This window comes from Pseudophryne corroboree, chromosome 1 (assembly GCF_028390025.1).
Source record: "Pseudophryne corroboree isolate aPseCor3 chromosome 1, aPseCor3.hap2, whole genome shotgun sequence".
Classification (NCBI taxonomy): Eukaryota; Metazoa; Chordata; class Amphibia; order Anura; family Myobatrachidae; genus Pseudophryne; species Pseudophryne corroboree.
The window spans coordinates 615,918,149-615,934,303 of record NC_086444.1 but is presented as its reverse complement, the minus strand read 5'-3'; the positions used below and the strand labels follow the sequence as shown (position 1 = coordinate 615,934,303).

The 16,155-nt window shown below is 46.3% G+C and overlaps 1 protein-coding gene across 7 annotated transcripts in view; it reads left to right on the top strand.

Moving 5' to 3' along the window:
• Positions 1-16,155, top strand: part of FCHO1 (FCH and mu domain containing endocytic adaptor 1) — a 325,680-nt gene that overhangs the window by 207,303 nt on the left and 102,222 nt on the right. For all 7 annotated transcript variants that reach the window (XM_063914421.1, XM_063914420.1, XM_063914422.1 and 4 more), the window contains 4 exons: positions 47-231; positions 645-669; positions 800-856; positions 949-1,000. In XM_063914421.1, the coding sequence (XP_063770491.1) occupies positions 47-231; positions 645-669; positions 800-856; positions 949-1,000 (319 nt within the window). The remainder of the gene's footprint in view (positions 1-46; positions 232-644; positions 670-799; positions 857-948; positions 1,001-16,155) is intronic.

The following is a 16,155-nucleotide window of genomic DNA, read 5'->3' as shown; positions in this document are numbered from 1 at the left end:
TTGTACACAGATTAACTACAATAAATAATCCTTAATGACAAAACAGGAGACACCTCGGTTGCTTGCTGCTCATCCAGTGACTCTGATTTTGATGATGATGATGAAGAGCCCCGGCGTTTCCGGATCCAGATAAAACCCCCACAAAGTGGAGAGAGAGGGGAAGATGAGGAAGCTGAAATTAAAAGGCTCCGAGAGACTGTGGGCTGTATGATACAGCCGCCTGCAGCAGTGGTAATCTAAGATTATCTGTCACTTTAAAAGAGTGGGAAGGCATTCGTTATTCTCTAGTGTTGACAGTGGCGTCACAAGCGGGGTGCGGCCCGCACCCGGGTGTCACCCATGGAGGGGTGCCGTTTCCTGCCTAGTGACAGGAGCCGGGTGCTGCACTGTAACATTACGTGCATCAACCAGACTCCTGTCGCCCTGTATCTGCCAGCACAGCAGGCAGCCAGTCTCCGGGGGCAGGCCGCATCTCCCGCATAGCCACACCCCTTTTGCGGCCGCTCCAGGTACAATTAGGTTAGTGATGCCTCTGAGTGTTGGCAAAAATATATTTACTTAGATCTGCATTACTAAATAGTCAAAAGGACAGTGTACTTTGTAAATAGTAGTGTAATGTAATTACATCTGATTTTGCCTTGCAGGTATCTGTGCGGCGGCAGACAACACGTGAGTGCATCTCATTACTTTGTCGCCTTGCTCATAAATCCATTTCCAATTTTGATCATTTTAGCTTAATTATCCTCACTTCTCTTTATACTTTCCTTGGAATTAATTTAAACAATTTCCTTACATGAAGGTACAATGATAGGTGTTGGTACTGTACCGGGAGAAACACAAATACTCTGTCATACAGGTGAGTTGACATAAACTGGTGTCAATCAGTCTTTCAGTTGTCACAGAGCCTTCATAATGAACAATACCATACATGCTGTATTTTTTGTATAGATAAATCCGCTCTGAGTTTCCCCAATGCCTCTCCGTCCTCTGAAACCAGCAGGTACGTTAACTACCTTTTGTACTTGAATGATCTTTTAGTCCACTGTATATATTGTAATGCTTTTATTAATGTTAATTTCAAGCAGTACCGTTAGCAAGTGATGATAGAAAAAAAAAATGCATAGTAGCACTACATTACAACATTTGTTATTTATTATGATACACATATATATATATATCATAATAAATTACAAATGTTGTAATGTAGTGCTACTATGTGTGTATATGTATATATATATGTGTGTGTGTGTGTGTATATATATATATATATATATATATATATATTTCTCTATCGTCCTAAGTGGATGCTGGGGTTCCTGAAAGGACCATGGGGAATAGCGGCTCCGCAGGAGACAGGGCACAAAAAAGTAAAGCTTTACTAGGTCAGGTGGTGTGCACTGGCTCCTCCCCCCATGACCCTCCTCCAGACTCCAGTTAGATTTTGTGCCCGAACGAGAAGGGTGCAATCTAGGTGGCTCTCCTAAAGAGCTGCTTAGAGAAAGTTTAGTTTAGGTTTTTTTCTTTACAGTGAGTCCTGCTGGCAACAGGATCACTGCAACGTGGGACTTAGGGGGAAAGTAGTAAACTCACCTGCATGCAGAGTGGATTTGCTGCTTGGCTACTGGACACCATTAGCTCCAGAGGGATCGAACACAGGCCCAGCCGTGGAGTCCGGTCCCGGAGCCGCGCCGCCGACCCCCTTGCAGATGCTGAAGCGTGAAGAGGTCCGGAAACCGGCGGCTGAAGACTCCTCAGTCTTCATAAGGTAGCGCACAGCACTGCAGCTGTGCGCCATTTTCCTCTCAGCACACTTCACTGGGCAGTCACTGAGGGTGCAGAGCGCTGGGGGGGGGCGCTCTGAGAGGCAAATATAAACCTTATACAAGGCTAAAAATACCTCACATATAGCCCATAGGGGCTATATGGAGATATTTAACCCCTGCCTGACTGGAAAAATAGCGGGAGAAGAACCCGCCGAAAAAGGGGCGGGGCCTATCTCCTCAGCACACGGCGCCATTTTCTGTCACAGCTCCGCTGGTCAGAACGGCTCCCAGGTCTCTCCCCTGCACTGCACTACAGAAACAGGGTAAAACAGAGAGGGGGGGCACATTAATGGCTATATATATATATATATTAAAGCAGCTATAAGGGAGCACTTAATATAAGGATATCCCTTGTATATATAGCGCTTTGTGGTGTGTGCTGGCAGACTCTCCCTCTGTCTCCCCAAAAGGGCTAGTGGGTCCTGTCTTCATTAGAGCATTCCCTGTGAGTTTGCGGTGTGTGTCGGTACGTGGTGTCGACATGTATGAGGACGATATTGGTGTGGAGGCGGAGCAATTGTCAAATATGCAGATGTCACCCCCCAGGGGGTCGACACCAGAATGGATGCCTTTATTTGTGGAATTACGTGATGGTTTATCTTCCCTTAAACAGTCAGTTGAGGACATGAGGCGGCCGGACAATCAATTAATGCCTGTCCAGGCGCCTCAAACACCGTCAGGGGCTGTAAAACGCCCTTTGCCTCAGTCGGTCGACACAGACCCAGACACGGGCACTGATTCCAGTGACGACGGTAGAAATTCAAACGTATTTTCCAGTAGGGCCACACGTTATATGATTTTGGCAATGAAGGAGACGTTACATTTAGCTGATACTACAGATACCGTAAAACAGGGTATTATGTATGGTGTGAAAAAACTACAAACAGTTTTTCCTGATTCAGAAGAATTAAATGACGTGTGTGATGAAGCGTGGGTTGCTCCTGATAAAAAGTTGATAATTTCAAAAAAGTTATTGGCATTATACCCTTTCCCGCCAGAGGTTAGGGCGCGCTGGGAAACACCCCCTAAGGTGGACAAGGCGCTCACACGCTTATCCAAACAAGTGGCGTTACCCTCTCCTGAGACGGCCGCACTTAAGGATCCATCAGATAGAAAGATGGAAGTTATTCATAAGAATATATACACACATGCAGGTGTTATACTACGACCAGCTATAGCAACTGCCTGGATGTGCAGTGCTGGAGTAGTTTGGTCAGAATCCCTGATTGAAAATATTGATACCCTAGATAGGGACAATGTTTTACTGTCGTTAGAACAAATAAAGGATGCATTTATCTATATGCGTGATGCACAGAGGGATATTTGCACACTGGCATCTCGGATGAGTGCTATGTCCATTTCAGCCAGAAGAGCCTTATGGACACGACAGTGGACAGGCGATGCGGATTCAAAACGTCACATGGAGGTTTTGCCGTATAAAGGGGAGGAGTTATTTGGAGTTGGTCTATCAGACTTGGTGGCCACGGCTACTGCCGGGAAATCCACTTTTTTACCTCAAGTCACTCCCCAACAGAGAAAGGCACCGACCTTTCAACCGCAGCCTTTTCGCTCCTACAAAAATAACAGAGCAAAGGGCTTGTCGTACCTGCCACGAGGCAGAGGAAGAGGGAAGAGACACCAACAGGCAGCTCCTTCCCAGGAACAGAAGCCCTCCCCGGCTCCTGCAAAAACCTCAGCATGACGCTGGGGCCTCTCAAGCGGACTCGGGGACAGTGGGGGGCCGTCTCAAAAATTACAGCGCGCAGTGGGCTCACTCGCAGGTAGACCCCTGGATCCTGCAGATAATATCTCAGGGGTACAGGTTGGAATTAGAGACGGATCCTCCTCATCGTTTCCTGAAGTCTGCCTTACCAACCGTCTCTTCCGAAAGGGAGAGGGTGTTGGAAGCCATTCACAAGCTGTACGCTCAGCAGGTGATAGTCAAAGTACCCCTATTACAACAAGGAAAGGGGTATTATTCCACTCTATTTGTGGTACCGAAGCCGGATGGCTCGGTAAGGCCTATTCTAAATCTGAAGTCCTTGAACCTCTACATAAAAAAGTTCAAGTTCAAGATGGAGTCACTCAGAGCAGTGATAGCGAACCTGGAAGAAGGGGACTTTATGGTATCCTTGGACATCAAGGATGCGTATCTACACGTTCCGATTTACCCCGCACACCAGGGGTACCTCAGGTTCATTGTTCAAAACTGTCACTATCAGTTTCAGACGCTGCCGTTCGGATTGTCCACGGCGCCTCGGGTCTTTACCAAGGTAATGGCCGAGATGATGATTCTTCTTCGAAGAAAAGGCGTATTAGTTATCCCATACTTGGACGATCTCCTAATAAGGGCAAGGTCCAGAGAACAGCTGGAGACAGCTTTAGCACTATCTCAAGAGGTGCTAAGACAACACGGGTGGATTCTGAATATTCCAAAATCCCATTTAATCCCGACAACTCGTCTGCTGTTCCTAGGAATGATTCTGGACACGGTTCAGAAAAAGGTTTTCCTTCCAGAGGAAAAAGCCAAGGAGTTATCCGATCTGGTCAGGAACCTCCTAAAACCAGGAAAAGTGTCAGTACATCAATGCACAAGAGTCCTGGGAAAAATGGTGGCTTCTTACGAAGCAATTCCATTCGGCAGATTCCATGCAAGAATATTCCAAAGGGATCTGTTGGACAAATGGTCAGGGTCGCATCTGCAGATGCACCTGCGAATAACCCTGTCACCAAAGACAAGGGTGTCACTTCTGTGGTGGTTGCAGAAGGCTCACCTATTAGAAGGCCGCAGATTCGGCATTCAGGATTGGATCCTGGTGACCACGGACGCCAGCCTGAGAGGCTGGGGAGCAGTCACACAAGGAAGAAACTTCCAGGGAGTATGGACGAGTCTGGAAAAGTCTCTTCACATAAACATTCTGGAACTAAGAGCAATCTACAATGCTCTAAGCCAGGCGGAACTTCTCCTGCAAGGAAAGCCGGTGTTGATTCAGTCGGACAACATCACGGCGGTCGCCCATGTAAACAGGCAGGGCGGCACAAGAAGCAGGAGTGCAATGGCAGAAGCTGCCAAGATTCTTCGCTGGGCGGAGAATCACGTGATAGCACTGTCAGCAGTGTTCATCCCGGGCGTGGACAACTGGGAAGCAGACTTCCTCAGCAGACACGATCTTCATCCGGGAGAGTGGGGTCTACATCCAGAAGTCTTCAACATGTTAATAGACCGTTGGGAAAGACCAAATTGTAGACATGATGGCGTCTCGCCTCAACAAGAAACTGGACAAATATTGCGCCAGGTCAAGAGATCCACAGGCAATAGCTGTGGACGCACTGGTAACTCCTTGGGTGTACCAGTCAGTGTATGTGTTTCCTCCTCTGCCGCTCATACCAAAGGTATTGAAGATCATACGGCAAAGAAGAGTAAGAACAATACTAGTGGTTCCGGATTGGCCGAGAAGGACTTGGTATCCGGAACTTCAAGAGATGCTCACGGACGAACCGTGGCCTCTACCTCTGAGAAGGGACCTGCTACAGCAGGGTCCCTGTCTTTTTCAAGACTTACCGCGGCTGCGTTTGACGGCATGGCGGTTGAACGCCAGATCCTAAAAGGGAAAGGCATTCCAGAAGAAGTCATTCCTACCTTGATTAAGGCACGGAAGGAAGTCACCGTGAAACATTATCACCGCATTTGGCGAAAATATGTAGCGTGGTGCGAGGATCGGAGGGTTCCGACGGAGGAATTCCAACTGGGTCGTTTCCTACATTTCCTACAATCAGGATTATCTATGGGTCTCAAATTGGGATCCATTAAGGTTCAAATTTCGGCCCTGTCAATATTCTTCCAAAAAGAATTGGCCTCTGTCCCTGAGGTCCAGACTTTTGTCAAGGGAGTACTGCATATACAGCCTCCTGTGGTGCCTCCGGTGGCACCGTGGGATCTAAATGTAGTTTTAGATTTCCTCAAATCCCATTGGTTTGAACCATTGAAAAAGGTGGATTTGAAATATCTCACATTGAAAGTGACTATGTTACTAGCCCTGGCCTCTGCCAGGAGAGTATCTGAATTGGCGGCTTTATCTTATAAAAGTCCTTATCTAATCTTCCATTCGGATAGGGCAGAACTGCGGACTCGTCCGCATTTTCTCCCTAAAGTGGTATCAGCATTTCATCTGAACCAACCTATTGTGGTGCCTGCGGCCACTAGCGACTTGGAGGACTCCAAGTTGTTGGACGTTGTCAGAGCCTTAAAAATATACATTGCAAGGACGGCTGGGGTCAGAAAATCTGACTCGCTGTTTATATTGTATGCACCCAACAAGTTGGGCGCACCTGCTTCTAAGTAGTCGATTGCTCGTTGGATTTGTAACACAATTCAACTTGCACATTCTGTGGCAGGCCTGCCACAGCCTAAAACTGTAAAAGCCCACTCCACAAGGAAGGTGGGCTCATCTTGGGCGGCTGCCCGAGGGGTCTCGGCATTACAACTCTGCCGAGCAGCTACGTGGTCGGGGGAGAACACGTTTGTAAAATTTTACAAATTTGATACCCTGGCAAAGGAGGACCTGGAGTTCTCTCATTCGGTGCTGCAGAGTCATCCGCACTCTCCCGCCCGTTTGGGAGCTTTGGTATAATCCCCATGGTCCTTTCAGGAACCCCAGCATCCACTTAGGACGATAGAGAAAATAAGAATTTACTTACCGATAATTCTATTTCTCGGAGTCCGTAGTGGATGCTGGGCGCCCATCCCAAGTGCGGATTATCTGCAATACTTGTACATAGTTATTGTTAACTAATTCGGGTTATTGTTAAGGAGCCATCTTTAAGAGGCCCTTTCTGTTGTCATACTGTTAACTGGGTTTAGATCACAAGTTGTACGGTGTGATTGGTGTGGCTGGTATGAGTCTTACCCGGGATTCAAAATGCCTCCCTTATTGTGTATGCTCGTCCGGGCACAGTACCTAACTGGAGTCTGGAGGAGGGTCATGGGGGGAGGAGCCAGTGCACACCACCTGACCTAGTAAAGCTTTACTTTTTTGTGCCCTGTCTCCTGCGGAGCCGCTATTCCCCATGGTCCTTTCAGGAACCCCAGCATCCACTACGGACTCCGAGAAATAGAATTATCGGTAAGTAAATTCTTATTATATATACATACATACATACATACATACATACATACATACATACATACATACATACATACAGGTTGAGTATCTCTTATCCATAATGCTTGGGACCAGATGTATTTTGGATATCGGATTTTTCCGTATGTTGGAATAATTGCATACCATAATGAGATATCATAGTGATGGGACCTAAGTCTAAGCTCAGAATGCATTTATGTTTCATATACACCTTATACACACAGCCTGAAGGGCATTTTAGCCAATATTTTTTATAACTTTGTGCATTAAACAAAGTGTGTGTACATTCACACAATTCATTTATGTTTCATATACACCTTATACACACAGCCTGAAGGTCATTTAATACAATATTTTAATGACTTTTTATATTAAACAAAGTTTGTGTACATTGAGCCATCAAAAAACAAAGGTTTCTCTATCTCACTCTCACTCAAAAAAGTCCGTATTTCGGAATATTCCGTATTTCGGAATATTTGGATATGGGATTCTCAACCTGTATGTGTGTATATATATATATATATATATATATATATATATATATATATATATATATATATATATATATATATATATATATATATAGATATATAGATATATATATATATATATATATATATATAGATATATATATATATATATATATATATATATATATATATATATATAGACGAGAGGCGGTAAAGCAATCAGCGGCACTCAGGGTCTTATTGTAGCAAACAGATGTATTAAAGAATCACTGCATGAATGCCAACGTTTCGGGACAAACACGTCCCTTTGTCAAGGTGAATAGCAGGACGTGTTTGTCCCGAAAACGTTGGCTTTTATGCAGTGATTCTTTAATACATCTGTTTGCTACAATAAGACCCTGAGTGCCGCTGATTGCTTTACCGCCTCTCGTCTAACTCATTTGTAACAGAGGGCACCGGGGCACACTTTTTCCAGCAGCGGGAGTGCCGGTCCATGCAAGAACTGTATGTATGTATGTATATATGTATGTATATGTGTGTATGTGTATGTATATATATAATATGTTAATAAAAAAGCTGCGCATCAGACACACTTTCCTTTTTCACGTATCCAGTATATTTTTAGAAAGTCCTGTGTCCCGTTTTTTATATACGATGTATGCTGCCGCTTCCTCCGTTTAGGAATTAGAGCCACTAATTCCAATGCACATGTAACGAAAGAAGAATGGAGGGCGCAGGTGTAAGTAAAAAGTTTACAATTCCATTTATTAAAAACAAATGCTCACATACATCTCAGTTTAAAATGGTGCGTTCCGTCCTTCATAGCAATCAAGCCCCGGAGCCGCTCTCTCCCACAACCGATCCTCCGTCTCTCTGTTAGGAATCACGGGCAGTTAATCCTTCTTTCACCGGGAACAAGACCAGGGTATGACAGTCTGTCACCAGCTCCACAGGCCACGTCCAACGCGTTTCGTCAATGGACTTCGTCAGGGGGTGACACCCCCTAGGTGGGGGCGCCCTGAGACGCAATATAAACACCTTAGGGGGCAAAAAATGCATCACATATAGCTCCTGGGCTATATGGATGCATTTAACTCATGCCTGTTTTTCCATAAAAAAGCGGGAGAACGGCCGCCGAGAAGGGGGCGGAGCCTATCTCAGCACACTGGAGCCATTTTTCCTCACAGCTCCATTGGAGGGAAGCTCCCTGACTCTCCCCTGCAGTCCTGCACTACAGAAACAGGGTAAAACAAGAGAGGGGGGGCACTAATTTGGCAGATAAATCTATACAGCAGCTATATAAGGGAAAAACACATATAAGGTTATCCCTGTATATATATATATATAGCGCTCTGGTGTGTGCTGGCAAACTCTCCCTCTGTCTCCCCAAAGGGCTAGTGGGGTCCTGTCCTCTATCAGAGCATTCCCTGTGTGTGTGCTGTGTGTCGGTACGTTGTGTCGACATGTATGAGGAGGAAAATGGTATGGAGGCGGAGCAATTGCCTGTATTAGTGATGTCACCCCCTAGGGAGTCGACACCTGACTGGATGGTCTTATGGAAGGAATTACGTGATAGTGTCAGCACTTTACAAAAGACTGTTGACGACATGAGACAGCCGGCAAATCAGTTAATACCTGTACAGGCGTCTCAAACACAGTCAGGGGCTCTAAAGCGCCCGTTACCTCAGGTGGTCGACACAGACACGGACACTGACTCCAGTGTCGACGGTGAGGAAACAAACGTATTTTCCAGTAGGGCCACACGTTACATGATCACGGCAATGAAGGAGGTTTTGAACATTTCTGATACTACAAGTACCACAAAAAAGGGTATTATGTGGGGTGTGAAAAAACTACCCGTAGTTTTTCCTGAATCAGATGAATTAAATGAGGTGTGTGATGAAGCGTGGGTTTCCCCCGATAAAAAACTGCTAATTTCTAAAAAATTATTGGCATTATACCCTTTCCCGCCAGAGGTTAGGGCGCGTTGGGAAACACCCCCTAGGGTAGATAAGGCGCTCACACGCTTATCAAAACAAGTGGCGTTACCGTCTCCTGATACGGCTGCCCTCAAGGAACCAGCTGATAGGAAGCTGGAAAATATCCTTAAAAGTATATACACACATACTGGTATTATACTGCGACCAGCAATCGCCTCAGCCTGGATGTGCAGTGCTGGGGTGGCTTGGTCAGATTCCCTGACTGAAAATATTGATACCCTGGACAGGGACAATATATTATTGACTATAGAGCATTTAAAGGATGCATTTCTATATATGAGAGATGCACAGAGGGATATTTGCACTCTGGCATCAAGAGTAAGTGCGCTGTCCATTTCTGCCAGAAGAGGGTTATGGACGCGACAGTGGTCAGGTGATGCGGATTCCAAACGGCATATGGAAGTATTGCCGTATAAAGGGGAGGAGTTATTTGGGGTCGGTCTATCGGACCTGGTGGCCACGGCAACGGCTGGGAAATCCACCTTTTTACCCCAGGTCACCTCTCAGCAGAAAAAGACACCGTCTTTTCAGGCTCAGTCCTTTCGTCCCCATAAGGGCAAGCGGGCAAAAGGCCACTCGTATCTGCCCCGGGGCAGAGGAAGGGGAAAAAGACTGCAGCAGACAGCCTCTTCCCAGGAACAGAAGCCCTCCCCCGCTTCTGCCAAGTCCTCAGCATGACGCTGGGGCCTTACAAGCGGACTCAGGCACGGTGGGGGCCCGTCTCAAGAATTTCAGCGCGCAGTGGGCTCACTCGCAAGTGGACCCCTGGATCCTGCAGGTAGTATCTCAGGGGTATAAATTGGAATTCGAGACGTCTCCCCCTCGCCGGTTCCTGAAGTCTGCCTTACCAACGTCTCCCCCCGACAGGGAGGCGGTATTGGAAGCCATTCACAAGCTGTATTCCCAGCAGGTGATAATCAAGGTACCCCTCCTACAGGGAAAGGGGTATTATTCCACGCTGTTTGTGGTACCAAAGCCGGACGGCTCGGTGAGACCTATTTTAAATCTCAAATCCTTGAACACTTACATACAAAGGTTCAAATTCAAGATGGAATCACTCAGAGCAGTGATAGCGAACCTGGAAGAAGGGGACTATATGGTGTCTCTGGACATCAAGGATGCTTACCTCCATGTCCCAATTTGCCCTTCTCACCAAGGGTACCTCAGGTTTGTGGTACAGAACTGTCACTATCAGTTTCAGACGCTGCCGTTTGGATTGTCCACGGCACCCCGGGTCTTTACCAAGGTAATGGCCGAAATGATGATTCTTCTTCGAAGAAAAGGCGTCTTAATTATCCCTTACTTGGACGATCTCCTGATAAGGGCAAGGTCCAGAGAACAGTTAGAGGTCGGAGTAGCACTATCTCAAGTAGTACTACGACAGCACGGATGGATTCTAAATATTCCAAAATCGCAGCTGATTCCGACGACACGTCTGCTGTTCCTAGGGATGATTCTGGACACAGTACAGAAAAAGGTGTTTCTCCCGGAGGAGAAAGCCAGGGAGTTATCCGACCTAGTCAGGAACCTCCTAAAACCAGGCCAAGTGTCAGTGCATCAATGCACAAGGGTCCTGGGAAAAATGGTGGCTTCTTACGAAGCGATTCCATTCGGCAGATTCCACGCAAGAACTTTTCAGTGGGATCTGCTGGACAAATGGTCCGGATCGCATCTTCAAATGCATCAGCGGATAACCCTGTCTCCAAGGACAAGGGTGTCTCTCCTGTGGTGGTTGCAGAGTGCTCATCTTCTAGAGGGCCGCAGGTTCGGCATTCAGGACTGGGTCCTGGTGACCACGGATGCCAGCCTGAGAGGCTGGGGAGCAGTCACACAGGGAAGAAATTTTCAGGGCTTGTGGTCAAGCATGGAAACGTCACTTCACATAAATATCCTGGAACTAAGGGCCATTTACAATGCCCTAAGTCAGGCAAGGCCTCTGCTTCAGGGTCAGCCGGTGCTGATCCAGTCAGACAACATCACGGCAGTCGCCCACGTAAACAGACAGGGCGGCACAAGAAGCAGGAGGGCAATGACGGAAGTTGCAAGGATTCTTCGCTGGGCGGAAAATCATGTGATAGCACTGTCAGCAGTGTTCATTCCGGGAGTGGACAACTGGGAAGCAGACTTCCTCAGCAGACATGATCTCCACCCGGGGGAGTGGGGACTTCACCCAGAAGTCTTCCACATGATTGTGAACCATTGGGAAAAACCAAAGGTGGACATGATGGCGTCCCGCCTCAACAAAAAACTGGACAGATATTGCGCCAGGTCAAGGGACCCTCAGGCAATAGCTGTGGACGCTCTGGTAACACCGTGGGTGTACCAGTCAGTGTATGTGTTCCCTCCTCTGCCTCTCATACCCAAGGTACTGAGAATCATAAGAAGGAGAGGAGTAAGGACTATACTCGTGGCTCCGGATTGGCCAAGAAGGACTTGGTACCCGGAACTTCAAGAGATGCTCACGGAAGACCCGTGGCCTCTACCTCTAAGAAAGGACCTGCTCCAGCAGGGACCATGTCTGTTCCAAGACTTACCGCGGCTGCGTTTGACGGCATGGCGGTTGAACGCCGGATCCTGAAGGAAAAAGGCATTCCGGATGAAGTCATCCCTACCCTGATCAAAGCCAGGAAGGATGTAACTGTGCAACATTATCACCGTATTTGGCGTAAATATGTTGCGTGGTGTGAGGCCAGGAAGGCCCCTACAGAGGAATTTCAACTGGGTCGTTTCCTGCATTTCCTGCAAACAGGACTGTCTATGGGCCTAAAATTAGGGTCCATTAAGGTTCAAATTTCGGCCCTGTCAATATTCTTCCAAAAGGAACTAGCTTCAGTTCCTGAAGTTCAGACGTTTGTCAAGGGAGTACTGCATATACAGCCTCCTTTTGTGCCTCCAGTGGCACCTTGGGATCTCAATGTAGTTTTGGGGTTCCTAAAATCACATTGGTTTGAACCACTCACCACTGTGGACTTAAAATATCTCACATGGAAAGTGGTAATGCTGTTAGCCCTGGCCTCAGCCAGGCGTGTCTCAGAATTAGCGGCTTTATCCTATAAAAGCCCTTACCTAATTTTTCATACGGACAGGGCAGAATTGAGGACTCGTCCTCAATTTCTCCCTAAGGTGGTTTCAGCATTTCACTTAAACCAGCCTATTGTGGTGCCTGCGGCTACTAGGGACTTGGAGGATTCCAAGTTGCTGGACGTAGTCAGGGCCCTGAAAATATATGTTTCCAGGACGGCTGGAGTCAGAAAATCTGACTCGCTGTTTATCCTGTATGCACCCAACAAGCTGGGTGCTCCTGCTTCTAAGCAGACTATTGCTCGTTGGATTTGTAGTACAATTCAGCTTGCACATTCTGTGGCAGGCCTGCCACAGCCAAAATCTGTAAAAGCCCATTCCACACGGAAAGTGGGCTCATCTTGGGCGGCTGCCCGAGGGGTCTCGGCTTTACAACTTTGCCGAGCAGCTACTTGGTCAGGGGCAAACACGTTTGCTAAATTCTACAAAATTGATACCCTGGCTGAGGAGGACCTGGAGTTCTCTCATTCGGTGCTGCAGAGTCATCCGCACTCTCCCGCCCGTTTGGGAGCTTTGGTATAATCCCCATGGTCCTTTCGGAGTCCCCAGCATCCACTAGGACGTCAGAGAAAGTAAGAATTTACTTACCGATAATTCTATTTCTCATAGTCCGTAGTGGATGCTGGGCTCCCATCCCAAGTGCGGATTGTCTGCAATATTTGTACATAGTTATTGTTACAAAAAAATCGGGTTATTATTGTTGTGAGCCATCTTTTCAGAGGCTCCTCTGTTATCATGCTGTTAACTGGGTTCAGATCACAAGTTGTACGGTGTGATTGGTGTGGCTGGTATGAGTCTTACCCGGGATTCAAAATCCTTTCTTATTGTGTACGCTCGTCCGGGCACAGTATCCTAACTGAGGCTTGGAGGAGGGTCATAGGGGGAGGAGCCAGTGCACACCAGGTAGTCTTAAAGCTTTTACTTTTGTGCCCTGTCTCCTGCTGGGCTCCCATCCCAAGTGCGGATTGTCTGCAATATTTGTACATAGTTATTGTTACAAAAAAATCGGGTTATTATTGTTGTGAGCCATCTTTAAGAGGCCCTTTCTGTTGTCATACTGTTAACTGGGTTTAGATCACAAGTTGTACGGTGTGATTGGTGTGGCTGGTATGAGTCTTACCCGGGATTCAAAATGCCTCCCTTATTGTGTATGCTCGTCCGGGCACAGTACCTAACTGGAGTCTGGAGGAGGGTCATGGGGGGAGGAGCCAGTGCACACCACCTGACCTAGTAAAGCTTTACTTTTTTGTGCCCTGTCTCCTGCGGAGCCGCTATTCCCCATGGTCCTTTCGGAGTCCCCAGCATCCACTACGGACTATGAGAAATAGAATTATCGGTAAGTAAATTCTTATTATATATATATATATATATATATATATATGTATGTATATATATATGTATATATATATATGTATATATAATGTGTATGTATGTATGTGTGTGTGTGTGTGTGTATGTATGTATGTATGTATGTATATATATATATATATATATATATATATGTATATGTGTGTGTGTGTGTATATATATATATATATATATATATATATATATATATATATATATATATATATATATATATATATAATATACACACACACACACAGCTCAAAAAAATAAAGGGAACACTTAACACAATGTAACTTCAAGTCAATCACACTTCTGTGAAATCAAACTGTCCACTTAAAAAGCAACACTGACGATTGATTTCACATGCTGTTGTGCAAATGGAATAGACAACAGGTGGAAATTATAGGCAATTAGCAAGACCCCCCCAATAAAGGAGTTGTTCTGCAGGTGGTGACCACAGACCACTTCTCAGCTCCTATGCTTTCTGGCTGATGTTTTTGTCACTTTTGAAAGCTGGCAGTGCTTTCACTCTAATGGTAGCATGAGACGGAGTCTACAGCCCACACAAGTGGCTCAGGTAGTGCAGCTCATCCAGGATGGCACATCAATGCGAGCTGTGGCAAGAAGGTTTGCTGTGTCTGTCAGCGTAGTGTCCAGAGCATGGAGGCGCTACCAGTAGATAGGCCAGTACATCAGGAGACGTGGAGGAGGCCGTAGGAGGGCAACAACCCAGCTGCAGGACCGCTACCTCCGCCTTTGTGCAAGGAGGAACAGGAGGAGCACTGCCAGAGCCCTGCGAAATGACCTCCAGCAAGCCACAAATGTGCATGTGTCTACTCAAACGATCAGAAACAGACTCCATGAGGGTGGTATGAGGGCCCGACGTCCACAGGTGGGGGTTGTGCTTACAGCCCAACACCATGCAGGACGTTTGGCATTTGCCAGAGAACACCAAGATTGGCAAATTCGCCACTGGCGCCCTGTGCTCTTCACAGATGAAAGCAGGTTCTCACTGAGCACATGTAACAGAGTCTGGATACGCCAAGGAGAACGTTCTGCTGCCTGCAACATCCTCCAGCATGACCGGTTTGGCAGTGGGTCAGTAATGGTGGGGGGTGACATTTCTTTGGGGGGCTGCACACCCCTCCATGTGCTCGCCAGAGGTAGCCTGACTGCCATTAGGTACCGAGATGAGATCCTCAGACCCCTTGTGAGACCATATGCTGCTGCGGTTGGCCCTGGGTTCCTCCTAATGCAAGACAATGCTAGACCTCATGTGGCTGGAGTGTGTCAGCAGTTCCTGCAAGACGAAGGCATTGATGCTATGGACTGGCCCGCTCGTTTTCCAGACCTGAATCCAATTGAGCACATCTGGGACATCATGTCTCGATCCATCCACCAACGCCACAGACTGTCCAGGAGTTGGCGGATGCTTTAGACCAGGTCTGGGAGGAGATCCCTCAGGAGACCATCCACCACCTCATCAGGAGCATGCCCAGGCGTTGTAGGGAGGTCATACAGGCACGTGGAGGCCACACACACTACTGAGCCTCATTTTGACTTGTTTTAAGGACACTACATCAAAGTTGGATAAGCCTGTAGTGTGTTTTTCCACTTTAATTTTGAGTGTGACGCCAAATCCAGACCTCCATAGGTTAATAAATTAGATTTCCATTGATAATTTTTGTGTGATTTTGTTGTCAGCACATTCAACTATGTAAAGAAGAAAGTATTTAATTAGAATATTTCATTCATTCAGATCTATGATGTGTTATTTTAGCGTTCCCTTTATTTTTTTGAGCTGTGTGTGTGTGTATATGTGTATACATATATATATATATATATATATATATATATATATATATATATATATATATATATATATATATATATATATATATATATATATATATATATATATATATATATATATATATATAATTCTGATTCGCGCACACTTTAGTGGTTCTCAGAGTCTTTTAGTTACTACATGCGGTGCCCGCTCATCCACTCCAGCCAGGAGTCGGGGGTTTCTAGATGATGTCAAAAATAAGGAGAGCGCACCAATGAATAATAATAAAAAGTAACACTTTACTTGTGTAAATATCCACGTACATGTAAGTTTAGAATAATGCACTTAGCCACTCTCTCCGATAACTGCCGCTACGTTGTGTTCCTTCAGTCAGCGGGGTATTTCTCACGGAGATACCGTTTGCTCTGTATCAAACGGGAGACAGAGCTTCGTCTGCAGATGCAAGCCACGCCCAACGCGTTTCGTCACTAGGGGGCA